Source organism: Telmatherina bonti (genome assembly GCF_933228915.1).
Source record: "Telmatherina bonti genome assembly, chromosome: 22".
NCBI classification, from domain to species: Eukaryota; Metazoa; Chordata; class Actinopteri; order Atheriniformes; family Telmatherinidae; genus Telmatherina; species Telmatherina bonti.
Genome location: NC_136631.1, coordinates 13,240,776 through 13,265,129, shown reverse-complemented (window position 1 = coordinate 13,265,129; position 24,354 = coordinate 13,240,776). Strand labels below are relative to the sequence as shown.

Below are 24,354 nucleotides of genomic sequence, written 5' to 3'. Positions count from 1 at the left end.
AAGTACAGTGTGGAATGAAATACAGTCTTTCTCGCACTCGAGCCCCCTCCTACCTTGCTGTGCTGAACAGGCCTGTGTGCGCAGTGGGAGTGACCATTCTCCAGTCCTACGCACAGGGACTCTCCACAATCAACTGCAGCACAAACATCTGTAAAGAAAGAGGAGAGGAAGAGTCTGTGTATGACTTTTGTGCTGTAAGCTTATATATCAACATCTCTGCCTTCCTTTTTTTGTGTGTGTGTGTGTGTGTGTTTGTTTTTTTCTTGCTCAAGCTCATCCTCTCAACCACAAAGCCCTAACAATACTGGCTTGTCATCGTCTGAAACCAACACGGGCGTCTGCCAGCTGCACAGAACTTAAATATATCTCCAAACTAAAAGCGGCAAGGGGCATTCGGTTATCCCGAAAAAAGAAGAAAGAAGAGACTTGGCAGCTCTAATTAAAAACTCTGTTATCTGTTTCATTGTTCAGACAAGGAGCAGATTAAGTTCACTGCTAATTTCCTTTCAAATCTCTTTAAATAATAAGTACATTTGCACACAAACCATTATTACAACAGAATAAAAACGTCTTTTAAAATCAGGGTCTCAAGGACAAATTCCAGCAGTTGGCACATGAAAAGACGTTACTCCTGATTGTAGTCTGGGAGGCAGGCCAATATGACTGCATGGAACAAAAGTAACTAAACAAATCTCTTATCGCTAGAGCTTCTAAAGATATCCAAGATATCTAATCCTGTGCTTTAATTTATCCTCTTTTTAAACATCAGCCTAAAGCACTACGAGGTGACAGATGTCTTCCTTCGAGAAAAGAAGTCTTTTGTCATTCCTGTCTGACAAGTGTTAATTCCTCCACTGTCTGGGTTTACCTCCCTGCCTCCTCCATCAGCCTGCCTGGGACAATGCGCCCTCTAGAGGCGGATTGGAGAACTGCAGGTGCTTTGATCAAACCTGCTGCAGTAATGAGGCCTTCAAGTCATTAATCCCTTCGTGTTGCATTATGTCTGTAGTGAAATAATGAGTTTCTATAATTAAGATGACACTTTGCATTTTCTCTGAAAATGACTCTTTTGTTTTCATGTGCTAAAAATGTGCCATGCACCTTCTGAAAGGCACCATTAGCTGCAATTTTACAAGTCAGCTGAGCAGATCTGTTGATCGGATGTGATTAGGTTCATGTCTTCAATGCGCGACATCGTGTGTTCGAGCTTGCGTGTCATACCCTTAACTTAGCAAGCATCTCTTTAAAAACCAAGAAAACAAAACATTAAACAATGAACTTCTGCTCAGAATGAACCTTCCTTACCTTAAACAACAAACTGCACCTCTACCAGCTGGCATCAGCTGTGCTTGTTCAGCGACATGGATGACCTTACTGTTCAGTTCTGACACCTCGCATCCACGGTGATATTAAACCAAACTGACAGGATAACATTCATTTATAAAAATAATGAGCCCTCCGCAGTCGACAGCCCATCGTGGCCCCTCCGATTGAACAGGAAGAACAGCTAAACCTAACTTAAGCACCCCCCACCGCTGCTTATTTAAGTGTTTTTCCTGTGTAAAGAGAGACAGCGTGCAACCTCTTAGGAAGTACAGATCTAAACTAAAACGGAAGTGGAGCAGCTGTCATGTGGTTGAGGTGACATAACTACCCGTCATCTCAGAAGATGCTGTTAACCTGAGCAATGGATCAAAACCTTTACTTACATTAATTTGCAGACTAGAACCCTAATATTAGATCCAAGAAAAAAAATCAGAAAAGGGAAACTGAAATCAAACTAAAAGTCGAGGCCGTTTCTGGCAATTTGCTCACGTTAAAGGTGTTAAACCAGTAAAGGCCTGACGCAGCATTATGGGTACTAACAGATCCAGTCCTGAAGTGTTAACTGATAACTCTTCATATGTACAGTAAAGTAATGACCTCGACTAAATGTTTGGTGTTAATATAAACTGTCGGTGCATGTAGGTCAACGCACCTGATGAGGACTTGGCTCTGTGGTGTTTGCTGCTAACCTCCTGATTATATCTGCAGGGAGGGGCTACACAGTCTGAGGCCACAGCCGGCACCACCGGACAATCCCGCCTCACCCTCAGGTGAAGGCTTTGTTCAGCAAACAGAGTCTGGATCAACGCCAGGTCCAGACCTGACACACACCGGCCATTCAGCACCAGGATCTCATCGCCCGGACGAAGACCTGAGTGCATCGAGGGAAAGGCAGACCATGTGTGTTGTTATAACTGGCGATTATAGGAGTTAAAAACAAAGTAAGCAAACACGTACCTTCGATGAACGCCAGCCCATCAGGGAGTACTTCACTGACAATAATCCTGCTGTTCTTCTGGCTGTCTATGTGTCCCGTTACTGCAAAACCTAAGAGGAAGATTAAAAAAAATATATATCATGAGCACCTTCAAGGCAACTCAACTCAACTTTATTTATAAAGCCCTTTAAAACAACCAGAGTCGAAACAAAGTGCTGTACACAATCGGCCATAAAAACAGAAAACAAATAAATAACACAATAAAACAAGAGGTCATACAAGGAATATGGAATAAAAACAATAAAACAAACTAAATAAAAAGTAAGTAAAAACCAATACTAAAAATACGGCACACTGACCGGAGACTGTCTTACGTTGGGTTAAAGGCCAAGGAATAAAAATGGGTTTTAAGATGGCATTTTAAAAAAATGGACAGGGAGGAGGCTTGTCTAATGTGGAGGGGAAGCTCATTCTACAGTTTTGGACCAGCAACAGAAAAAGCTCTGTCTCCTCTGAGCTTCCGTTTGGACCTCGGTACGTCCAGGAGCAGCCGGTCAGGTGACCTGAGGCACCGGGCAGGAGTGTGGGGGTGGAGGAGCTCAGAGAGGTAAGGAGGGGCCAGACCATTTAATTTAAAAACAAATAAAAGAATCTTAAAATGAATCCTGTGGGTCACTGGCAGCCAGTTGAGGGAGGCCAGAATAGGTGTTATGTGCTCCCTCTTACGTACTCCTGTTAGCAAGCATCGAGCCACTCCCCCGACCAGGTGGAAACGTACTCACCGTAGTCTGCAGTGCTGCTCGGCCTTCTCATGTGCAGCATAAACACATGAACTGGGACCACCTCCAGCTGATCACAAACCTAAAGGGTGATGTGAAACAAATAGATTAAATAGATTTCTGCATGTCCACATTGGACTGTGCATGCTTGCTCTTCTCACCACATCCTGAAGGAGCTCGGCAAGGCCAACGTGTCGCACCTCCATGTCCTGTCCCGCTCGCCTGTGCATTCGGAGGCAGTGAGAGCCCGGGTCCAGCTGTTTCACCTGTTTACACAAGAGCTCCTTAATGCTCATCGGCCTGTGTGCACCAAGTAATCTGACATATTTCATGCGCCAACACTTATCCTGGCAGCTGCTATCCAGCTTTGGTGTGAATTATTCACGACTTTACACTTGGTGATAAAACATAAAAACGCTTTCCCCAAGGGACAGCACGCATGTTATGTGTGCATGAGTCAATTTATGTGCATCCATGCAACGAGGCAAAGTGAAATTGGGCGCTGGATGAGTTTATGTTACTTCTTTTGGCAAAATGCATCCATATCTGCAGCTCCGGATGTTTCAGAAAATGTCATCCGACTATGAAATCACATGTTCATGTACTTGCGTGTGACAGGATATCCACATTAGACAACTAAATCCAACTGACATTATGTTTGTTTTCTTTTTTATTTTGCTGCAGCTGTCAGAAATGGTGTGCTTTCACTATGGTGACATGATTTTTGAAACCCAACCTTGCAGGCTGCACAGAGAAGGTCGGCAGCTGTCTGGTCTCTTCTGATGGAAACTTGGATTGTCAGGCCGTCTGGCATGTGGACACACTTCTGCACGTCTGAGGTGCCACCGATACTGTCCCAATTACCACCCTCAGGGGGCGACATGGAGTAGATGCTGGTCAGTACATCCAGCCTCTGGAAGGAGGGAGGATGTAGGAGAGAGGGGAAAGGAAGGGGGTGAGAGGCAAACAGAGAAAAGGAGGGAGTTGCTTAGAGTCACAGCACACAAATCAATACAGTTCCATTAGTCTAACTGCTTGGCGTTGGTTCAAGCAGCAGAGCAAAGATATCATACAATTAGCCTTTCAGAAATTCATTTGACGATATAGATGGCAGTTGCTCCACATTATAGACATCATAATGACCGTGTACACAAGAGGACTGGCAGGAGCCAACTGGCACGTCTAGACATCCAGATGATATCTGCAAAGATTCGAAGGAGCCTTTTTTTTTTTTTTTTAAATTATGTGTTGTATTATTTGTGGCATTAGCAGTGAGGTCTGAGCTGGGTATTAAGGTGGGGGGGGGGGGGGGGGGGGGGGGGGGGTGGCCTCACAGGCAGCCATTTGGGGCTTTTGGTTGCGACTCTGTGTCTCTGGAGGGAAAGCGCCACTTCTGCAATGAGGGGCTGGGGGAGGCACCACAGTGCAGCCTTAGAAAACCCACAATTATCAAGGCCCTAGATCATGAAGAAAGGCTCCATCACACCATATGCACTGATGATATCAAGTTGAACTGAGGAATGGGACCAAGAGGACAATTATAAATGTTTTAAGGGATCCTAAAATGATGATTGGTGTCAGAGTGTCTGCGACTGAGGTTTTCTAAATGATGTCTGTGAGGTTTTCTGTCCATTTTGGTGGCGGCTTGCTTGCTGCTGATGAATCACCACAAGATGTGAAAGACTTTCCTCTCCTGCCAGACAAACAGCCCAAAGGGACAAGCAGAAGTCTCCTGCTTCAGAGCACTTCTTAGCTCCACACACATGAGCAGGGCTACTCTGAAGATCACAACGTGATGTCTGCCTGTCCAAAAATCAAGCCAACCCATGTTTCTGGTTAAAACTCGCACAAGGTGCCGCTTTAGCAAGCACTCCTGCAACTTTTGGGATGTGAAGTCATACTTACAAGGATTTAAAAAAAGAAAAAAAAAAAAAAGAAAAAAAAAAGAGCCTCAAAGCAACCATCACGCTTAACAACCTCATCTGTGTCGTTGTAACATCAGTCTAAACGGAAAAACTAAAATTTGGTTTCCTGACTAAGGGCTGACTAAGACTGTGCACTCATTCATGGTTGAAGAAAGGACAGACGGTTGCCAGGTCAACGTTCCATGAGGGGTTGCCAAGCGTACAGTGCAGCCACGCGCTGGACTTCAACAAGCAGGCTGTGTGGCAAGTGTGTGGATGCTATTTACGCTTGATCTCAGCCAAATATTTCAATACTTCAGAGTTTCCTCTCAAGTGTGGAAATGATTTGCCAGTGAACCACTTTCTATCCAGCAGCTTCTAACGATGGAACGTGGAATAAAAGACGCTGTTCCTCTTAGCAACACATATTACGGCAATGCCCCGAATGGACACTCTGACCACAAAGTATTACTCTTTGTTTCCTTAAAGCTCCACCCAAACTTCTCCTTTCAGCTGTCTCACACTCAAGGTGACAACAGTGGGCACCCACAAAGGCGAGCAAATCTGACTGCTCCAGGCCAGAATTTTACAATTACAGCAGCATGTGTGTTTTCAGTGGTAGCGAAGCGCGCTGGGAGGCAGCGGATCACCGTTTCATGGATGAGAGGTGATGGCGCGCTGGTCAAGAGCCAGTGAAATAAAATACACCCATCCAACAGGATGTCACTCTGTCCGTAGGAGAGGAATAAAAAAAAACAAAAAAAACAAAGATTAAAACACAACTTCACACTTTTTCAACTGTAAGTGTGAAAATGCATAAATTTAGCAACTATATTGACAGTGGCGCAAGTCAAGCTTGTCACTTTTTTTTCTTCCAGCAGTCAAAACATATCAACTCACTCCACTGCTGACAGAAGGAGTGGGAGGAAGGAGAAGAAGAAAAACTCTGTGATATTTCACCTCTACAGTCAGACCGCTGAAAAACCTTTAAATCCATCCTATTTAGGCGCTTGTTTCTCCCCTTTAAGCAACAGCAATGCATCCACCAGATGCACCCTTTACTTGACTTTACTGCAAAGGATTAGAAGAAGACGACTGCTTATTAGAGTAATTCTCAGGATTTAAGGCCCAAGTAGTACGACAGGCAGAAATGAAAGAGTTCATGTGCAGGAGGTAAAAAAAAGCAGCACTGCTAACCTCTCACTCAGTCAAAATAGATCTTTATGATTTCCCATTTTCTGTACTTCTGTCACACTAAGTCATGTTTAAACACTCAGAAAGGAAAGCTGCTGCATTTAAATCAACATTAAAGCATTGACCTAATGAAAAGCCTTTATTGTCTTCTCAAAGCCACTTCCTGCTACACGTTTTTTTTTTTCTAAACTCTAAATAAAAGGCAGTTTTAACACTCACCACACTGACCACAGACTCCTACTATGAATCATCACTGCATCCTGTTAAACTGGGATCTTCATAACACCCACTTTGGTTAGTCTGAAAGTGCCCATTATGCTCATCCATCAGAGCTTCATTTTCATTAGAAGTAATACTCTTCTTTCTTTTTTTTTCTTTTTTTTATTGAGGAGGGGTCATCAGAAACAAGATGTAATTGTTTCATATAAATCTAATTTCTGATTGCGTAGGAAACATTTGCCTACATCAGCATGTAAACCTACCTTTTTGAAAACCATTAGCTAAAAAATAGCTGATTTAGAAGAATTTGACCTGAATGAATGAGTCTAAATATACTTTTCAATGAGGTTAAAAACAAACAAAACTAGCCTTGGAATCCCATCTCATTTGCAGGAGCGGAGCAGCTTCAGTAACTACAGCGCTATCTGCGATGGAACACACACCTCAAACATTGCAACAAGAAACAACTCTGCAGACTACTACAGCAGGATGGCATGCCACTTTAGGCTGTGATGGAAAATAATTCCTTTGTAAGCATGACTTCAGAACATTATGGTAGTGCTGGACTATAGCAACTGGTGCTAACTTCTAGCTATAGCTAATAAAATATCCATTATCCAAGGGTTGGTGTACATGTTGACTGAAGCAAGACTTTCGCACCTGCAACTACTACAGTATTTTCATTCAGAAATAAATGACCAATGGCCTTTTGTTTTAAATTAAAAAAAAAAGAACATGAGTATCCTACTGATTTCTACTTCTTCAGAATAAGGAGCCTCTCACTTCTCAAAAATCCTGATTCCCATCAATGACTGGGTTTCAGCCCAAATCATACCTTCCAAATAAAAGAGGCCATATTCGTTTTGAGTTTTTTCCATTCTCATTACAGTGTTATGCAGTTTTCTGGGCCTGAAAGGGGCGTTTACAATTTCGATACCTTATGTTAAGAAACGGCCCCCTGAACTGCATTTCTGAAGGCGACTTGTTCTGTTGTATGTCTACGTCACCGTGTTCGGCATCCCTCACACTACAGAAGCTGCAATGTTCCTCCCTGTTCTTGGCAAAGCACCTACAGAATGAGCCTTTCAGAAAGAAAACCTTTATGAAACGGAGCCAAAATTCTCTCAGACGCCCACAAAAAGTCCTGAGATATACAAGGTTTTATCGGAATATTAAAGCATGGAAACCTCTTCCAGTTGATCCCCAAAACAAAATAACCAATCTGCAAAAGACTGCCTGGATGTTAACATTAAAATTCTTTGCTGCTGATTTTTTTTTTGATGGCACATTGATCATCATTATGTACGTTCCTGGAGCCTTTGTTGCCCTACATGCTAAATTAACCTTTATTAGGGGCACCAAAATGCAAAAATCTACCAAAAATTCACACTGTCGCTTTAATGTGAGAAATTAATAAGGCTGATCTTAAAGGTTCCATATAATTGGAGCACAGTTTCAGCTGTATTTCACACTTCAGTGAAGCAGATATGCAACAACTCAATCTTTCAAAGTCCAGCTGCACAGATGGTCAGAACACACACTTGTCAATACCTCAACACGCTCACCTTACCCTCATATCATATCATAGAGTTATGGTACAGTTATGGATTTTAAGGTTATGCATAGTGGACCTCTCCTGTTAGATATGCTGCGTTTGTTCTGCAGACACCTGCAGATCAGCATGAAAAGGAATCTCTGCTTTGAACCTGAACATGTCATGTACTCAGGCAGAAACACACATGCTTTTTAATCCCCTAACACACACACACACATGCTATGTGTAACAATATCTTACACAGCATGGTATCAAAGCCTTGAAAGTCAGCAGAGGTCGAAGTAAGCGAAGACCTATTTCTGTCATGGATACTTCACGCTCTATCTGACAAGTGTGAAAAAGGTTGGCTCTGACAGTTGTGTATTTTTTTTTTTTTTTTTTTTGAAGGTACATCAAGAGATCCACAAAGCAGAACGGACAAAAATTACTGAATTTTCTGACTCACCTCGGAGCTTCTGGGAGGCAGGGCGTACGTCTGACCTCCAGCAACGCTCTCAAAAATCTGAAATCAAGAGGCAGATGGTTAGATGCGCAGACGAAGGGGCACCACACCGACTGACTCACAAACGTTACTACGGCAACACAATATTAGACTCGCACACAGCGCTCGTATCTAGGTAGTTAATTAAAAACTACTTGTGGAGAGAGCAGCACTTTGATAGTCCTTCCAAACGGGATCTGCAGCCTTTGAAGGTGCAATGGTAGAACTTTACAGTGTGTGTGAGCAGAATGGTTTCTGTGTTGCAGGGGGATGAAAGAAGGAAACAGTTTGACAAGATGAGAGGCCAAGCCATGCCTCCTGCAACCCCCCCCCCCCCCCCCCCCCCCATCTACATCCACCCCCTTGTGCTGAAGTATCTTGATTAATTTCTGGATTATTTCTCGTTTCCTCAACCTCCTCTCTGGTTTGTGACAGTAAGGCGTGCTGAGTTTTTCTATGTCAATACATCTTCAATATAAATCAGCTGTAGCAGTTCGTTAAATAGGGTGTGTGTGCGTGTGTGTGTGTGTGTGTGGGGGGGGGGGGGGGGGGGGGGGGGGGGGGACGACATTGATTCTTAAAAAGGTTTTGAGGCAAAGTTGCTCGTATTATGCAACAAACCGAATGAGCCAGGCAGGATTTTCTCCTCCTGATGGGATCCGAGTTTCTGTTTAAAACTGGTGAGTTGGCAAGCTTCAAGATTCCTTTTCTATAAAAACAATCCCAGCAAAAAAAACCAAAAAAAAAAAACCGCTCTTTATTCCCTGTCATGGCACTAAGATGCCTTGTATGACCTCGGATCTGCAGACAATCTCAGTCCCAGCATGAGCACATTTATGAAGTGCCTGTAAACAGCGCTGCTTCGCTGTAAACTGTCTAATTTTAGAAAGCTTTACCAAGTCTCCCACAAATCCTCAGACCTTGGCCTACTTCCCACAGTCGACTGACGGCCAGCTCCCAACTGTAGTTCCACTAAGATGGATGAAAGAATAGAAACCAAGGAGAAGGAAGAAAGGTGGAGGGGGACATGACTTTGGGGCAAGGTTCCTGAGCAGAGCGTCGCAGTACGAAACGGGATTTAGGCTTCGTCAACACAGATGAGTCAGTATGGAAATTGTGGGAGAAGAACCGCCGGGTAACGCTCTGATGTTTAAGCTCTGAGAAACAGGGTTTGAAAGAGAGGACAATGGTGAGAAGAGCTGGGCAAGAGAGGGAGATAAAATGTGAGGTTTAAGGGATTAAATGCGCATGGGGGGGGAAAGAAGCTAAAAAGACAGCATTTGAGTTGGGGCAAAAGGGGGGATAAATGGAAGGGCGAAGGAGAGGGAAGATGAGATGATACCTTAAAGAATGCTGACTGAGAAAATCTGAGAAGGAGAGCTTGGCTCCTGAGACAGCATCTCTGTCCAAACCCTTCGGAGGCAAAGACGTGTCTCTTGTGAGCGTCACAGGACAGAGCAGCCAAAGTACTGATGATGTCATTCAAAATGGCCAAAACCGAATTCCCCCTCGAAGCCTAAAAACAGAACTTAAACTGTATTTCCCACTCTAAAGAAAAATAATAAAAACAGCAGATGTCCAGGAAAACCTAACCTTCTGAAAATCCCTGGAAGCAGCTATTTACTGCTCCTTATTAGCCCCCTGAGTGAAGACTAAAAGAACCAGAAAACAGGAAAAAAAAAAAAAAAAAAAAAAAAAAAAAAAAAAGAGCATGTAAGAGTTGGGGAAACCTGGGGAAGCAAAATAAAGAGAGGCTGTTTAATATTTAGCATCTTTACACCCACCATCTGCTGGTGTCTGCGGGGCTGAGAAGAGAGCGGAGAATGCCATCTACCACATATGGCTTTTAATAATTCATGTGTGTGCCGCAGCGCCACCTCGGCCTTCTGCGCTGCGAAATGTAACGGTGCCTCATTAGGCTGGCCGGCTGGAGCTCCCACGAAAAAAACAACACGTGCACGCATACCTGGACGCTGACAGGTGCGCACCAATGCATGAACAAATACATAACGGCACAGGTGGTGGGATAGATGCGGCGTTTGGGGGAAAGAGGGAGGGAACATTTTGTAAGCAATCAGATGTGGAGGGAGGGGGGGAGGAATCACTTACGATTAGCTCAGGCCACGTTAGCTCAAAAACAAAGAGATCACACTTAGGTCATGGCATGAAAACATGCCAATAAGCAGAGCTCTGCGAAGTACTTGAGCAAAATAGCGCTTCCTGTGTATTCTCCAGGGGCTTTACCTTCAGCGCAGAGTGGTGGATTTCTCTATTGATAAACAAGCTGCCAGCATGAGCCCAATTACTAATCTGAGAGGATTTAGACTCCCCTGCCACCCTCTTGCACCTGGGTGAGGAATGCTCCCAAGTGTTTTATGCTGAAGGGTGGTTTGCACTCAAACTTCATTAAAAAAAAGTGGGAGGGATGCAAGTTTATGTGCTTTTAATGAATAAAAACTCCCTTGTGGGTAAAATGTGCTGAAAGCGCTGCACAATTAGAACAATCTCGTGTTTTTTCTTCTTCTTCATGTCAATGCAAGCACACTACACACATGTAAGCAAAACGGCAACATGGCTTCAGGTTGTTTCTCTAACAAATATGCAGAACATGCTCTAAGAGGGTGAATATCAATATAAGCAATATTTCCCCAAAGAGCGAATTGCTTGCATGCAAATACAGAATGTGTCAACCTTGTCTGCACGCATGCTTGTCAATTTCCTTGCTTGTGTTCTGAGTGCGTATGAGTGAATAGTTTCCCTGCTGCTAAATGCAAAAGGTGGGCGATTCCGCGTTAAAAACCTCCTAATCCAGGCCTCCTGAAGTGTTTCATTACTCTGGGATTCAGTGGAGATTACACAGTGTCACCTCAAAGCTGAAGTGCTGCCGTCAGGCTTTTAATGCAGACAAGTGTACAACGATCCTGGCACGATGTTCATTATGTAATCTTTAGTCTTCTTATCTTTTTTGGGATTCTATCACCTCTGCTTAAAATATTACATTTTGCATGGACTGAATAAAATACAATGTACAGTTTCCTTTTAACCTGTTCTTGACTGGGCTCATTTCTTCTGTTCTAAACAATAAACTCAAAATAAATTAAGTGTATCTATACAACTGCAAGGGCTGTATGTATATTTTGACCTTAAATAAAAACTGGGACATATGAATTTACTACAGAGGTGTCAGAAACAAGACATGTTTTGCCTTTTTAGAGTGAAAAAATGTGTAAAAACAGCTGAAAATTAAAACAGTTATCTCTGAAAACCACATTACTTTCAATGAAAATCAGCAAAAACCAGAAGGATCCAGAAACAGGTGAAGCCCAGGACAGTAGAACACAGAAAGAGTAAATACTTCACTATAAAACTTCATCTACATCTAAACCAGTAGGGCTTTCATGAGTCATTTAAAGCAAATAAAAGGTAGTGAGCGAACAGATTAGCAGAGTATTTTAAGTAAACTAAAACTTTTGACCACAAAACTCAAAAAGTTTCCCATGTTTTATGACTTGGTAACTTTGGTCTTTTGCTACTCCTTAGCAGCTAGCTCAGAGTGTTTGTCCCACAGTGATAAAAAACAACTTTGTGTGCATTCTCTTTGCTTCCATATGACATGTGTTTGTGAAGTTTGCTTGAAGTGGAAAAATTGAAAGGAAGCGATTAAGTAAACAGTGCTGTTTTCGTGTTTTTATTAACATGCTCAACTAATTGCACGGAGGTTTAAACTGAGCTTTGCTTGGATGCCAATGAATGAGACTTTTACCAGAGTTTCAGGACTTTTGCATGCTACATGTTAGGTTTGGTGCTTCTTGGTGTTTGCAAAGACCTTCTAAAATAAAAAACCAATACCTGGGAGGCAGAGGGTCTCTTGTCCCGACCTCTCTTAGTGAGGTTGTCGAGGCCTTTAAGCGAGGAGAACAGGCCTCTTTTGCGCTGTCTGCAAGTGACAGACAACGAGCGCCTCCTGACTGTGGCCTCGTCTCTGGAACAGATCTGAGCAGATACGCAATCAGCAAAAATATTCCATGTAATCAAAACATCTTAATTAGTTGGGTTTTTTTTGCTTCAATCAAAGCCCAGAGGGAGCGAATGCAAGATGTGCTACTGATTAGAAGAAGGTTTTCTGATTCTGTTTTGGAGCTCTTTAGTTCTTCATCTGCTCTCTGCAGCTTCTCTTACCAGTGCATGGAAGGAGGAGACAGAGAAAATTCCCAGGCGTCCTAAGGTGGCCTTGGTGGGTCGGCTGGCGATGGCAAGCAGGCTCTTTGGGTTCGGCAGCTCTCCACCTTGCAGACTGGCGAGGTAACAGCGCATCCTGAAGAGGTCCATGTTGAACCGCTCCAGATTCTGCTCCCACTGCTGGATCTGAAAGAGGAGAAGTAATACTTTGTCAGTTCTGGTTCTGAATCAGAATTTGGTCTTTGAATGGTAATAATGGTGGGAGGGGTGGGGGAGTTGGGGGGGGGGGGGGGTTGGGAATGAAAGGAGGAGATCCAGGGTCAGGCGAATGCTTTCACTCTGGTTGCAATTGCTTGCAGATGTTGGTGGAGGGTAAGGGCATGACTTGGTGGATGGTTGATAGTGACAGATGACTGCATATCTAGCAAAGACAAGAGTGTGTTAGTGTGTGTGTGTGTGTGTGTGTGTGTGTGCAGTAAATCCAAATCACATTTTTATGCAGGTCCTGAGAGCCTTGTGATGTTAAGCAGAGCACCAGTCCAACTTCCACTCACTCCCACTTCCAGTTGCTTTCTCCTCTCCCTGTTTGCACTATGTAAGCTATAAGAAAGTGGTTATTTTGTTGGCTGGAGACTGCTTTTAATGACAGCACTCAAGTTAAACATCCCCACCATAACAACTGACTTTAATAGGTCTCATCTGTACTGCAAGTTCATATACAAAAATGCACCCTGTGGCGTTGCCCCATTAGGCTCCATTCATGTCGACTGCATTCTTGGGGATTAGGAGCAAGCTGCGAAAGGGCCCAAGGGTGGCGTTTTATGATCATCTTAAACAAACATCTAAAATAGAGTCTATGCAAAGAGAAAACTGTAGGGACTAATCCACACTGTGATAAACTACGTATGTAACGGTGCAGGTGGCCTTGGTTAACAAGCTTTGAGTCAACGGCATTCAGACATTCCCATTGAGGACTGGGACCATTAGGAGACCTCGGAATGTGCATTCTTCATACTGCAAGACTTATCTGTTTTACTGAGAAATGAACAACAAAAGACGGGGGGTGCAGACTGTGGCCACGGCAAAAAGTCTTACAATTTTATGATGACCTAGAATTGCACTCGAACTGTCAGGTTTTGGGGGGGTTTTTTCCCTGTCATTTGTGTTCTTCTAATCCGCCACATTTCATAAACTTTGGTTAAGTAGTTTATGTAAGCTTGCACACACACAAGAGAACAAACACCTCTGCCAAGGCAGCAGGGTAAGACTTAAAGCCGGCAGTTTTCTCTAAATTGTCTTCTACGAAGCAGAAATGTCTCCGACAGTTCAAGCATTTGCCTTGAAGCTAATTTTTAAAAGAAAAAGCGAAGCATTTTCAACTTTACACGCAATAAAGCTCTACACTCGCTCAATTTATTCATGAGTTCCCCAGCTACAGCTCAGCCTATAAGACCAGTAGCTTTTAGTGGTTAAAGTTCACAGATCCTCTCTTCAGTCACTTTGCTAAATTGATGGCTTGTCTCCTTTGCATTGAAGCATCATCCTGTAATTGTCACTTGGCCAGAGGTCAGTAAGATTAGAGTGTCTCGCTTTAACTGTAAACTGGGACGGTAATTAGCAGCAATCAGTTTGCACTACGGAGGAATATGTGAGATTAAATGCAATAAAAACCAATACAAACTTATAGCTAAAAGGCATTATTCCAGTTTGGATAACAGTGGTTTTAAGCACTGTATGATTAGCACAAAGACGATTGAGCTATCACAGACAGGGTGGATTTGCAGGCTCTTTCCATTGCTTAAACTTTTGGGTTTTTTTTTTTTTGGTTTTTTTTAAGTTCTGCTTTTGTTCTAAAATTTGATCAATTTCCACTTACAGATGTAAAATCCTCAGACATAGAAAGAAAACAGAGATTTTTTTTTTTACGTTTACTATTCTTAGGCCATTGTATAAAACAGAAGGAACTGTGATTGAACCCTAATGAGTGGTTTGAAGCGGAGTATAGAAGAGCAGAAACTGACAATGTAAGAGAAACTCCTTTGGAAGAGTTGCTGCTTTGGAAAAAAAAAAAAAATTCATCTTCCTGTGAAACTATATGGCCCAAAATTCCTGCATTCGTCCGATTAGCACGCCATCTGAATTTCAGCGTTTGTCAGCTTTCAAAAATCCATGTACTATTTGGGGATGTTCTAAAATAGTATAGTGCGTAAAATTAGATTTGATGATTCACGCCTCGAGTGAATCACTGATTACCGTTTTTTTTTCTTCATTAAAAGCTTACACATCTTTTTCTTTCAAGCATCAAGCAAGTTTCAACCGGCCCATTGAAACAATCAACTAACATCAGTGAAAAGCAAGGCATGTCTGAGCACATGTAGCCTGCGTGAACAACATATTTACATCCTTTTCAGAGCCATTAAGCTCAGCAGATCCTCATCTTTTCTTATGTCTCCCCCCCTTTCCAACATCTGTCCCTTACTCTCTATAAAAGCTCAAATGCATGATAATTCCTTTAATGTAACTTGACCTTATTGTGTGTGTGTGTGTGTGTGTGTGTGTGTGTGAGTGTGTGTGTGTGTGTGTAAGGGGGCAATGGTGGACTTCAAACAAAGTCTACTGGCACTGATTTCAGTAGACATAGGGTGGGGGTAGGCAGACACATCAAAGTAGTGCCCTGCTGCTGCTGCTAGACAACCCCACCGAAACCTTAAATCTATCATCAGCCTAAAGGCGCCTCTATCAGAGTCCTGTCCCAGACCACTTCTGACCCTATCATTCAGTCCGACTCTGTGTGTGTCTCTGAGGTGGCATGCTCACTAAGTGGAAACAGACATAAGAGTGAGTCAGTCTGGTAGTCTGGCAGTGACATCTCTGTTAGCTTTTCAGTCTTCAGGATTTCTACTTTGAGCTCCTTTATATAAAACAAAACTGTAGAACATTTCACAAATAAATGAGCTTTAAGAGGCACTTACAATCCCTGATCAGTTGAACTTAAGGATAGACGAAGTTGGATTTTCCCACACTCCTACCTAACGCTAATTCCTTGTAAAAGTATTTGTATGAGTCTTTTTCTGCCCCTCAAATCTGCAGTATGTAGGCTACAGCACAGCGCTGAGTGCTTTGGATTCTCCCCCCAGGCAGTGACGAGAAGGAGGGATAGGATAATGCACGTTGAGAGCCCATTACCAGGAAACATCTGGAATCCCAATCTGATGCTTGGGGAATGAGTTGCTCCCCTGAGCCCCTCAAGATGCGTTTAGGGACTGATGCATTTAGGCCACTTTACCCGCCCACAGACAAAAATAAAGCACCAGCTCGTCACCACAGTCGCCCATTCAGGGAAAATTAAGTAGGGCACATGATGTAGCCGCTGCAGGCACAATGAGAAAAATTGCCACACAGAAGATTTTAAATGTTGACAAACATCACACCTTTCCAGCAGCTCCTTTCTATAATCTTAACTCCTGTCGTTTTGCAACATAAATGTCATCCTAACCTGATTCTCAATAGCCTTGCGGTTTTTGGGGTCGCTGACAACGGTCAGCTGCAGCTCGGCCATCTTCTTCATCTTCCCATCCATGTCGATCTTCTGCAGCAAGCCGCGGACCTGACTCCGCAGCAGCCGCACGGTATCCTCCTTTCCCTGGCGCTTGGCCAGCAGGGAGGCACTGGCAGAGTGGATGGCTGTCACCCAGTTTTCCAGGTCGGTCTGGTTGCTGGCCTAGAAGGGCAACGAAAGACAGGAAGTTGATGGAGCAGCGCCAATCCAGAGTTCCATTTAGCAGCTGGATTCAGAGATCAGAAGCCAGTGCACTGCTGTTGGATTATTCTACTACTCAGTCACTGGATCAATAGAAGCTTGATTAACTATGCCTCTGTAAGAAAGCATGAACACGCATTTCTCCCTGTCAAGTCATGGTTATTGCTGTTATCACCATGGCAACAATCTGGATGAGAAATCACCTGATCCTCCATGACAATGAGAAAACAAAAAGGATGAAACTACGGTTGTTTTTGTCTTTAAAAACCTGGTTTCCCTTAGTTCCTTGCATGGATGTGTCCCCTCCACATTTCAATTAATTCATTGCTATATAATAAAATGTTTCCATGATTATTCTGGGGAATTAACATTACTAGTAAAGAGCAACAGATTTAAGCAGAGTCAACCGATGTGCTTCACCTGGAATAGATAGACGTCTCCAAAGGAGTTACTAAGGCAGAACACATTTTCCCTCTTGGGATGTTCAGGAACAGCCTGGACGATGCTGTCCTCAGCCAAGAGGGCGTAGCGGGGCGACAAATCCTGCTCTGGGGAGCCTTTACCGTATGTTTCAAAGAATAGCAATGTGCAACCTGGGGGAAAATATAGATAGATAAAGATATAAACATCTGAAAAAAAAAATAAGTTACAAGTTGACGAGGATTCTTCCAGGCGGTAAAAGATGGAATGTCTTTGTAAAAAAAAAAAAAAAAAAAAAGCCAAGAAATGTGTTTGTAGTGAACAAAGATGCAACAAAAAAAGTTTTACATGCTCCCACAAGGCCGCTTGAAATTCAAAAAAATGACAAAAATGCCGTGGAAAACTTCATAAAAAGCAGAACCGCATTCATTCGGTTGCTTTATTTTATCACCGTGACCAGAAGCAACGGCACCACTCTCTTGAGGAATTTAGAATAAGAGGGAAGTCACTAAACATCGACTGTGATATAGTCAGGAAAATCCTGAGAATAAACAGGAACTTATCTACTTGTCAAAACTAAATTCCGGAGAGATAATCTTGATAATCTATTTAACCTCTCAATTATTCTAAAACCACAAGTCAGTTCTTTGGCAGAGTCTCAGAGGGATGAGCTTACATCTTACCTTTCAAGGTGACCCAATACTGCTTCCACTTGCGGCGGGTCACCAGCTCCAGCTTCCTGTCCTTGTGGAGGGTGATAAGGGGTTTGAAGGAGAGCCAACCGGCCCGTCTGACCACCCCCTGCTCCTTCTCAAACAGAAGATCCAGCTGCTCGAGGGAGCCCTCGGCCGACTCGCTGCTGCTTTCTCCCTCCTCTGTGCCCGTGGACGGGTCTCTTCTGTCTCCTCCACCCTGTCCGGCGCCGGTCTCCAGCTCCCTCATGAAGTTCTCGTAGATGTTCTGGCGGAGGGCATCGTTGGTTGTCTGGTGAATGGCTCCTGAGGACTGGGCCCTGGATGCTCCAGGAAACCAGAGGAGGCTGGACACCTGAGAAGGGGAGCTGGTGTCTGCCGTCAGGCCGTCAACCCCGCTGTCGAAGGGATCGCTTAGGTCCTTGTACCTGGACTCCTGAGGAGGCAGGAAAGTGACCAACAAGAATGTAACTAAAATATTACTGTTTAATTCATGTTTAAAATTCATACATCCTCCATGTCCTCACATATTCACACTTCTGTATGTGCAAGCATTTGTGGGCCAACACTGAGCCAGAATGCAAACTTTCAATTAGCCCCGAAGCTCTCTGAAACTTATATTTTAAAAAAAGAAAAAATCTAGTCAAACTACTCAAACCTACTTCAAAGTCACTAAATTTTTCACTACGCTGAGAAAGTGGGCCAGCTTTCCTGTGATGGCACCTGGGAGGTTGGAACCCTCCCGGCTCAGACAATTTCACGTCATTTAAGGACTGATGTGGCTTCCCAATTCCCCAAATGAACACTTGATGGAATTGCACCCTTTCATCCCTAATGACAGCCTACCTACACTTGACTAGATTGCAGCATTGATTCCCCCCTCAGTAGTAGAGGGGAGCACTCTCAACACGCAGATGCTCAGCATGCATCGTCATGGCAGAGTTTATTCCCCGTCTTTTGTTTTGTTCATGCGTCTCACTCAGCTCCGTCTATGTGTTCTCCATCCTAATCCATGCTTCATGCCATTACCATATTTCCTTTTTTTTGTGTGTATTTTAGGAAAGTCTTCCCTCTTACATTCGGTCACATAACAGCATAGAGCTCAGGCTTCACTTCCCTGAACCTCCTGAACTCCATCTTTGTTTCACCATTAAGAAAAACAAAGTTTTTCTAGAATTAAACTGTAGGGAAACATATTTGGTATACAGGATGGGCCTTTCTTAAGCTTTTCCTAGTTTTCTTTAGCTGGCACGGCCCAGGTTTACCCCCTCCCCAGTCCATTTGCAGCTGGTCCTTGATCTTTAGCATCAGGGTCACGGTTTGACCTTTTAAATCCAAAAGTTCAGGTAGAGGGGAAGCAACACTGGATGTGCGCCTGATTTCAGTTAACCTGTCGAAAAGAGCCACTGGAAGAGTTTGGCAACAACATAACCCCCAAAATTCAGTCCAATGGCTTGTTGCAGACCTTGTCAGGCACCTATTTATTCTTAAATCACCTGAACAAAGCTGGTTTACCCCAACTTCATTTGTTGGGGAGGAAAACTGACAACCTAAGTTATAGATTCAAGCATTTCCCACACAAACGACTTAAGCACGAGCACATGGTTATAAATTAGAATGGTGTAACGCCAAGTAAGAGATTTAGGAGAAGAACGAATGGATACAGCCAGTTTAATAGGCATTTGTCACAGCAGGGTCAGGTATCTCATATATTTCACTTAAGATAATCCTGCTGTTTGAACACAAAAACAGGCTCACAAATTCTTCCACCAGCAAAGAAGAAAATGCCTTCTGAATACTGTAATTGTTCTATTCTGTCTTTTGTCTTGCAGCAAAACCCAAGCGACTGAGCACAAATCCCTATTAGCAGATTTATTCTCTCAGGAACGTGAGGGGAGCCCAGAAAATCTGCACACAAAAAACAAGCACGACCATAAGTCAGTCATTAGCGTTAGAAGAGGGGTTGGGGGTTAAATCTTCGGTTTGGATTTAGTTTCACTCTACAGAACTTCTCAGAGGCTTACAGCTATCCTCTTGGCAGTATCCAAACAGCATTCTTAAAAACTTTTACAAGGCAAAGCTAAACGAATTAATGCAGAAACAATTGCTTTCAAGCCTTAAAGACAGAGAGGGACACGGGTTCAGGCTCAGTTTAAGCAAATGTTTTATGCCAAACTCAAAGCTTGAAAGAAAGCAGACTACACATGACTCTTAGAAACAAGAGGAGGCAACGTGCACCCAAGCTGTTTTTATTTTTAACTCCTTTCCTGACACGGTGAGAGTCCGATGTGAGTATTGCCTTAATCCGAGAAAACTGAGCATTTCAGAAATAACCTTGGACTTCTCTCTGACATCATTTACTTTAAACATTTAAAAGCTTTTTGTTGAAAAACAATGTGATGGAATGATCATAAATCAGAGAAAAAAGGTCAAATCAGCACTCTTGCAACCTACGCAGACACAAACAAGCTTAATTAAATTGTAATCAAAATGAAATAATGTCGCAGATTTACCCACCCAGAAGAAGCCGTCCTGACATCTGCACATCAGTCCCAGACTCCTCATCCTCGGAGGATCACCCATGTCTTGCTTTGTATTCAAAGTCACTCCCACCCTTCTTCCATCCTCATGAAACAACACCACCCAGCACTGGCTGCCTTACAAATTTCATTTTGTGCCACCCCACCGTGTCCTGTCCTCAGACAGCTGGTGTTGTAGCTCTGAAGGAGCAGAGGACGGTGGTTGGTTCCCAGCTATGCCAGGACAACCGCTGTGGCTCAAAATCAACTAAAACCTGGCCAGACAGACGTGTGTGCCAGGTTGTTACTCATGCCCACACTTTTATTTGAAGGAGCTAAAGCAGGCGGCATTGTCACTCCAAATGCCTTAGATACAATCATGAGATCCCGTTTGAACTCACCTGAGACTTCCTCTTCTTGCGGGTGAGGCTGCCGGTCCAGTCACTGAAGCGTCTAATGCGGTTTTTAATGGAGCCTTTTTTATGAAAGCCATCCTCCCGGCCGGCCTGCCCCTGGGGCTGCGCTTGGTTTTGGTACTGGTCCATGTCCTCACTAATGGTGTGGGCTTTAGGTCTGCGACATGGCAGGGTATATGACGAGTACTGGCGGGATGGTGGACATTCCTCCTCCTGAGGAACATCCAGTACAGATGCAAAAGAGGATCGCTGTGGTCTCTGGCCCAGGAGGGGCTCCTGTAGCTGTGAAGATAAGTCCCTGACTGTGGGAAAAGTAGCAGCCATTGTGGGGTCCCTGTACAGGTCTGTGATGGCTACAATGGGGGACTGTTCTGCATAGGAGTCAAGCTGGAGGATGGGGGTGTGCACCAATGTTCTGCTGGCGGAACAAGGTTGGTCCTGCTCACAGAGTTCAGTACTTGGCCCCCATGGAGAGTCATACCAGGAGCCTTCAGAGCTCAGGGAGCTCCCCTTGCTGGTTCTGGCAGTGGAGGAGGTAGAGGCTGGAGGTGGACCACCGCGGTGGTCATCCTGCCGACTACCGCTGGAACCAGGCAGGCTGGGAGTGGAGGCTGACTCCAGATTAGGCGAGAACTTGAGGAGCTGAACGGGACCAGAGGCTTCATTCAGGAGGAGGGGGTTGCCTGAGCTGTTGGTGAACTCCACCCTGAGAGTACCATCCTTCTTGATCACCACCCTTGGACTGCTCTGTTCTTCTACAACCTCATGCTTGTCACTGTGTCCATTCAATCCGTGGCCCTTGATCTCAGCCCCATAAGGATTCTCCTCATAGTCATCTGACGTATGCCGCCTTCGCATGCCACACCCGGGGGACCGATGCCAGCGGTACTCACTTGAGCTTCCCCTTGCTCCTTTGGAGACATAATCACAGTGCTGGGCAGAGTAAGGCTGTTTGCTTTTAGGGGGGGACAGGCAGCCGCGACCAACACACCTGCCCTTGTACCCTGAGCCTAGTGGGGCGTTTTTCCACCACGTATGTGGTGACAGAACGTCATCTTTGGCCGAGCGGAGCTTTAATGAATATGGCTTCTGTTTTCCAAGTAAGGTGAAGCTTGTGTTTTTTGGTCCCTCAATGCTGTACTGACTCTCAGAATTTCCCATCCTGGCCTGGAAATACACAGAAAACAAAAAAAGAAAGGTCAGTCAAATGACACATCTGGAAAATTGATGAGACAAAAGAAGCAGTGTGGCATATGCATGACAGGTTACACCAAAAATACCTCTTTAGGAGACAGATACAAAAAAATCAACTTATTCATCCTAAATAATTAACAAAAACAAGGCTTAAACTGTATTTAAAATCATGAAAAGGATGTATTTTCAGTCCTTCTCTAAAACCCCTTCAACCTCCTCATCTTGGATGATCAAGAACCTGTTGCACACTGTGTTATGCTGCCATGATGTCAGTTACTGAAATGGGCAGCTCATGTGTCTTGTTACCATCCCACCACACCCTCACAGTCCAAATTTATTAGTTTGAAGATTATTTTATTGCATTATAGCTGCATTGGAACCATTTTGGGACAAAATGGACCTGTATCTAATTTCTTTAGATCTACCAGTATAGTGCAGGTGCAGACCTTGTGTATGTGTTGTGGCACCTTCTGACCTCTGCATGACTTCTGTTCCCTTTGTGCACCATATTGCCAACCTATACTGGTAGCTCTAACATCCATCTTCGCAGATAATTGTCAAATTTGGTCCAATACAGTGCCAATGCGCAAAATGTGGAGCAATGGTGTCAAATTTAAAATTTTTGGGTCATTTTAGGAAAAGTCTTTATGGTGTTTAAGGTATCTCAAAAAGGGTCAAATGTGACCTGAAAAATATGTAAAGGTTAAAGAAACAGCAGTTAGTCTTCTTACGACATCATTACATCATTATATTCTCTACAGAACACTTATATTAACAGGCCATCATGGCTATTATGTGAGACAACGCTCATGGCATTGAAAAAAATTCCTTCCAGACTGTCCACAACACTCTTACATTTGATAGATAAAAATGTGAAGCAGACAGACATTTTATTACAAAAAGAAATGCTGTTGAAAAGGAACTGCTGATGTCTGCGATGCGGTTACATAACAGGTACAGGTTAAAACCTTCACATTCAAGTCTTTGAATTAGCTCACCAAGCAGATTAGAGAACCCAAAAAAAAAAAAAAAAAAAACACTGTATAAACGGATGTGACACTGTTCTCCTGCTCAGTCACAGTCACATCTGTTATTATTTTGCATATGTTATGTTGAAAAGAAAAAGGACATGCCACACTTGTTAGCCTCACCTCTCTGAAAGCGTCTTCTTAGACTGGGGCTTCTACATGAGCCTCATTTCTCAAAATACACTCTTTCCTCCGTCATCTGGCTTACCTGAAACACACAGGAAGAAGCTGACTTAGTCTCTTTCCACCACACTGTAATTTCCTTTGTGTAATGAGCTGCATGCTTGATAACAGGTGTGCAAGTTACAGAGCAGACCTAATCCCCAGCTTTTTGCTAAGGACTGTCATTGGCACTAGTTGTTTTCTCACATAAATAAATCAGGACAATAGCTGAGCACAACACAAACGTGTCATTTCTCTGGGGTTTGCAAAAAGGTTTAATCAGTGCTGATAAAGTTCAGCCCAGCAAAGCTTAGTAAGGTGCAGCTCAGACCTGAATCAGCCTTCCAAACCAAACATATGTTGCATTTTTCCACCTCGCCACAAGAGAAATTATGTTGTCTTTCACTGGTTTTAGGAATGTTTTTCAAAGCCGGCAATAGTTTACCAGTCTGTTTATTTTTAAACCTTGGAAGCCTCGCTTGCTCCGTGTCCTCCGCCTCCCCCGCCATTTGCTCGTCATGGCCAAATTTGTCTGAGAGCTGTACCCAGAGCAAGGAAGCGCTGAAAGAGCGGCATTTACAGAGGCACCAGGCGTCTTCTTGTGGCATCTTGAGGCTGTGTGACGATTGTGTGTGTAATGAAATCCCACCTACACATACACAGCTTGTACTCTTTCAAATAGTGCAAACTCCACAAAGCTTTGCCGCAAACGTACAGGATGGGTACGGTTACAGTGTAAATAGACCACTGCCAAAAACCCTAACCTTTTGGATTAAGTGATCCACAGCCCTGCAGAATTACTGTCTAACTGCTTTTGCTTGGTTGCTCTCAGACTGTGAGGCAAAATTAAATATGATACTTGAGTAAATTAACTTTTTTAAAAAGAATTGCACTTAATATATGATTTTTCTGATGATATTCCAATAAAAAATATATATATGCACAAGAGGTCCTGGAGTTTGAAGATGTGGCAAACATCCAGTCACAAAAAAAAGAAGAACATGACAAGAGCCACATGCTGGGAATAATTCTTTCCTTCAGCAGCTGTTTTGGTCGAGTATGAAAAAGTAGCATATGATATTCCAGTGGAAAATTGGCAAGAGACACGCAGGTCTGATAATGAACTTCAACCATCACACAGAGCTCATCGGGAAATTAACTAAACGCTCACTTCATTCATCACCAGTTTAAGGACGAAGATGTTGAATCATTCTGAAACAACCCGTTAAAGCTGCTGTAATATACCAGTAATTTCCATCTTTATCATGCTGGTTGTGTTGCAGCCATGATAAATATGTAGGCTTTTTTCCCCTACATGAGTGGACACAAGAGGATCAAAGCCTACACATATAAATTTCCTTTAATACTCAGATGGAAATGTGGCATTTTTTCTAAATACCCGATTTCGGCTAATGTCGTTATCATTTATTGACCCAGGTTAAGCAGAAATCATCTTTTTTTGTACATCTAGAGGTGAGAAAATTAAGGACTAAATGTTTCAAAACGGCGCTACATGAATGGGGTGTACTACACAATTTTCATTCTTAAATAAAAGTTGAGAAAGCAGCTGCCGACGACACCAGGAGTCG

General features: G+C 43.4%; 1 protein-coding gene across 3 annotated transcripts in view; it reads right to left on the bottom strand.

The window, feature by feature from the left end:
* tiam2a (TIAM Rac1 associated GEF 2a) overlaps nucleotides 1-24,354 on the bottom strand; it is a 64,114-nt gene that overhangs the window by 19,892 nt on the left and 19,868 nt on the right. For all 3 annotated transcript variants that reach the window (XM_079261898.1, XM_079261897.1, XM_079261899.1), the window contains 14 exons: nucleotides 22,727-22,811; nucleotides 20,367-21,548; nucleotides 17,438-17,882; nucleotides 16,755-16,927; nucleotides 16,071-16,295; nucleotides 12,575-12,760; nucleotides 12,245-12,388; nucleotides 8,360-8,416; nucleotides 3,779-3,955; nucleotides 3,204-3,308; nucleotides 3,046-3,124; nucleotides 2,284-2,373; nucleotides 1,979-2,197; nucleotides 54-148 (listed from right to left, as the gene is read on the bottom strand). In XM_079261898.1, coding sequence (XP_079118024.1) covers nucleotides 54-148; nucleotides 1,979-2,197; nucleotides 2,284-2,373; nucleotides 3,046-3,124; nucleotides 3,204-3,308; nucleotides 3,779-3,955; nucleotides 8,360-8,416; nucleotides 12,245-12,388; nucleotides 12,575-12,760; nucleotides 16,071-16,295; nucleotides 16,755-16,927; nucleotides 17,438-17,882; nucleotides 20,367-21,542 — 3,171 coding nt within the window. In that variant the 5' untranslated portion in view covers nucleotides 21,543-21,548; nucleotides 22,727-22,811. The remainder of the gene's footprint in view (nucleotides 1-53; nucleotides 149-1,978; nucleotides 2,198-2,283; nucleotides 2,374-3,045; nucleotides 3,125-3,203; nucleotides 3,309-3,778; nucleotides 3,956-8,359; nucleotides 8,417-12,244; nucleotides 12,389-12,574; nucleotides 12,761-16,070; nucleotides 16,296-16,754; nucleotides 16,928-17,437; nucleotides 17,883-20,366; nucleotides 21,549-22,726; nucleotides 22,812-24,354) is intronic.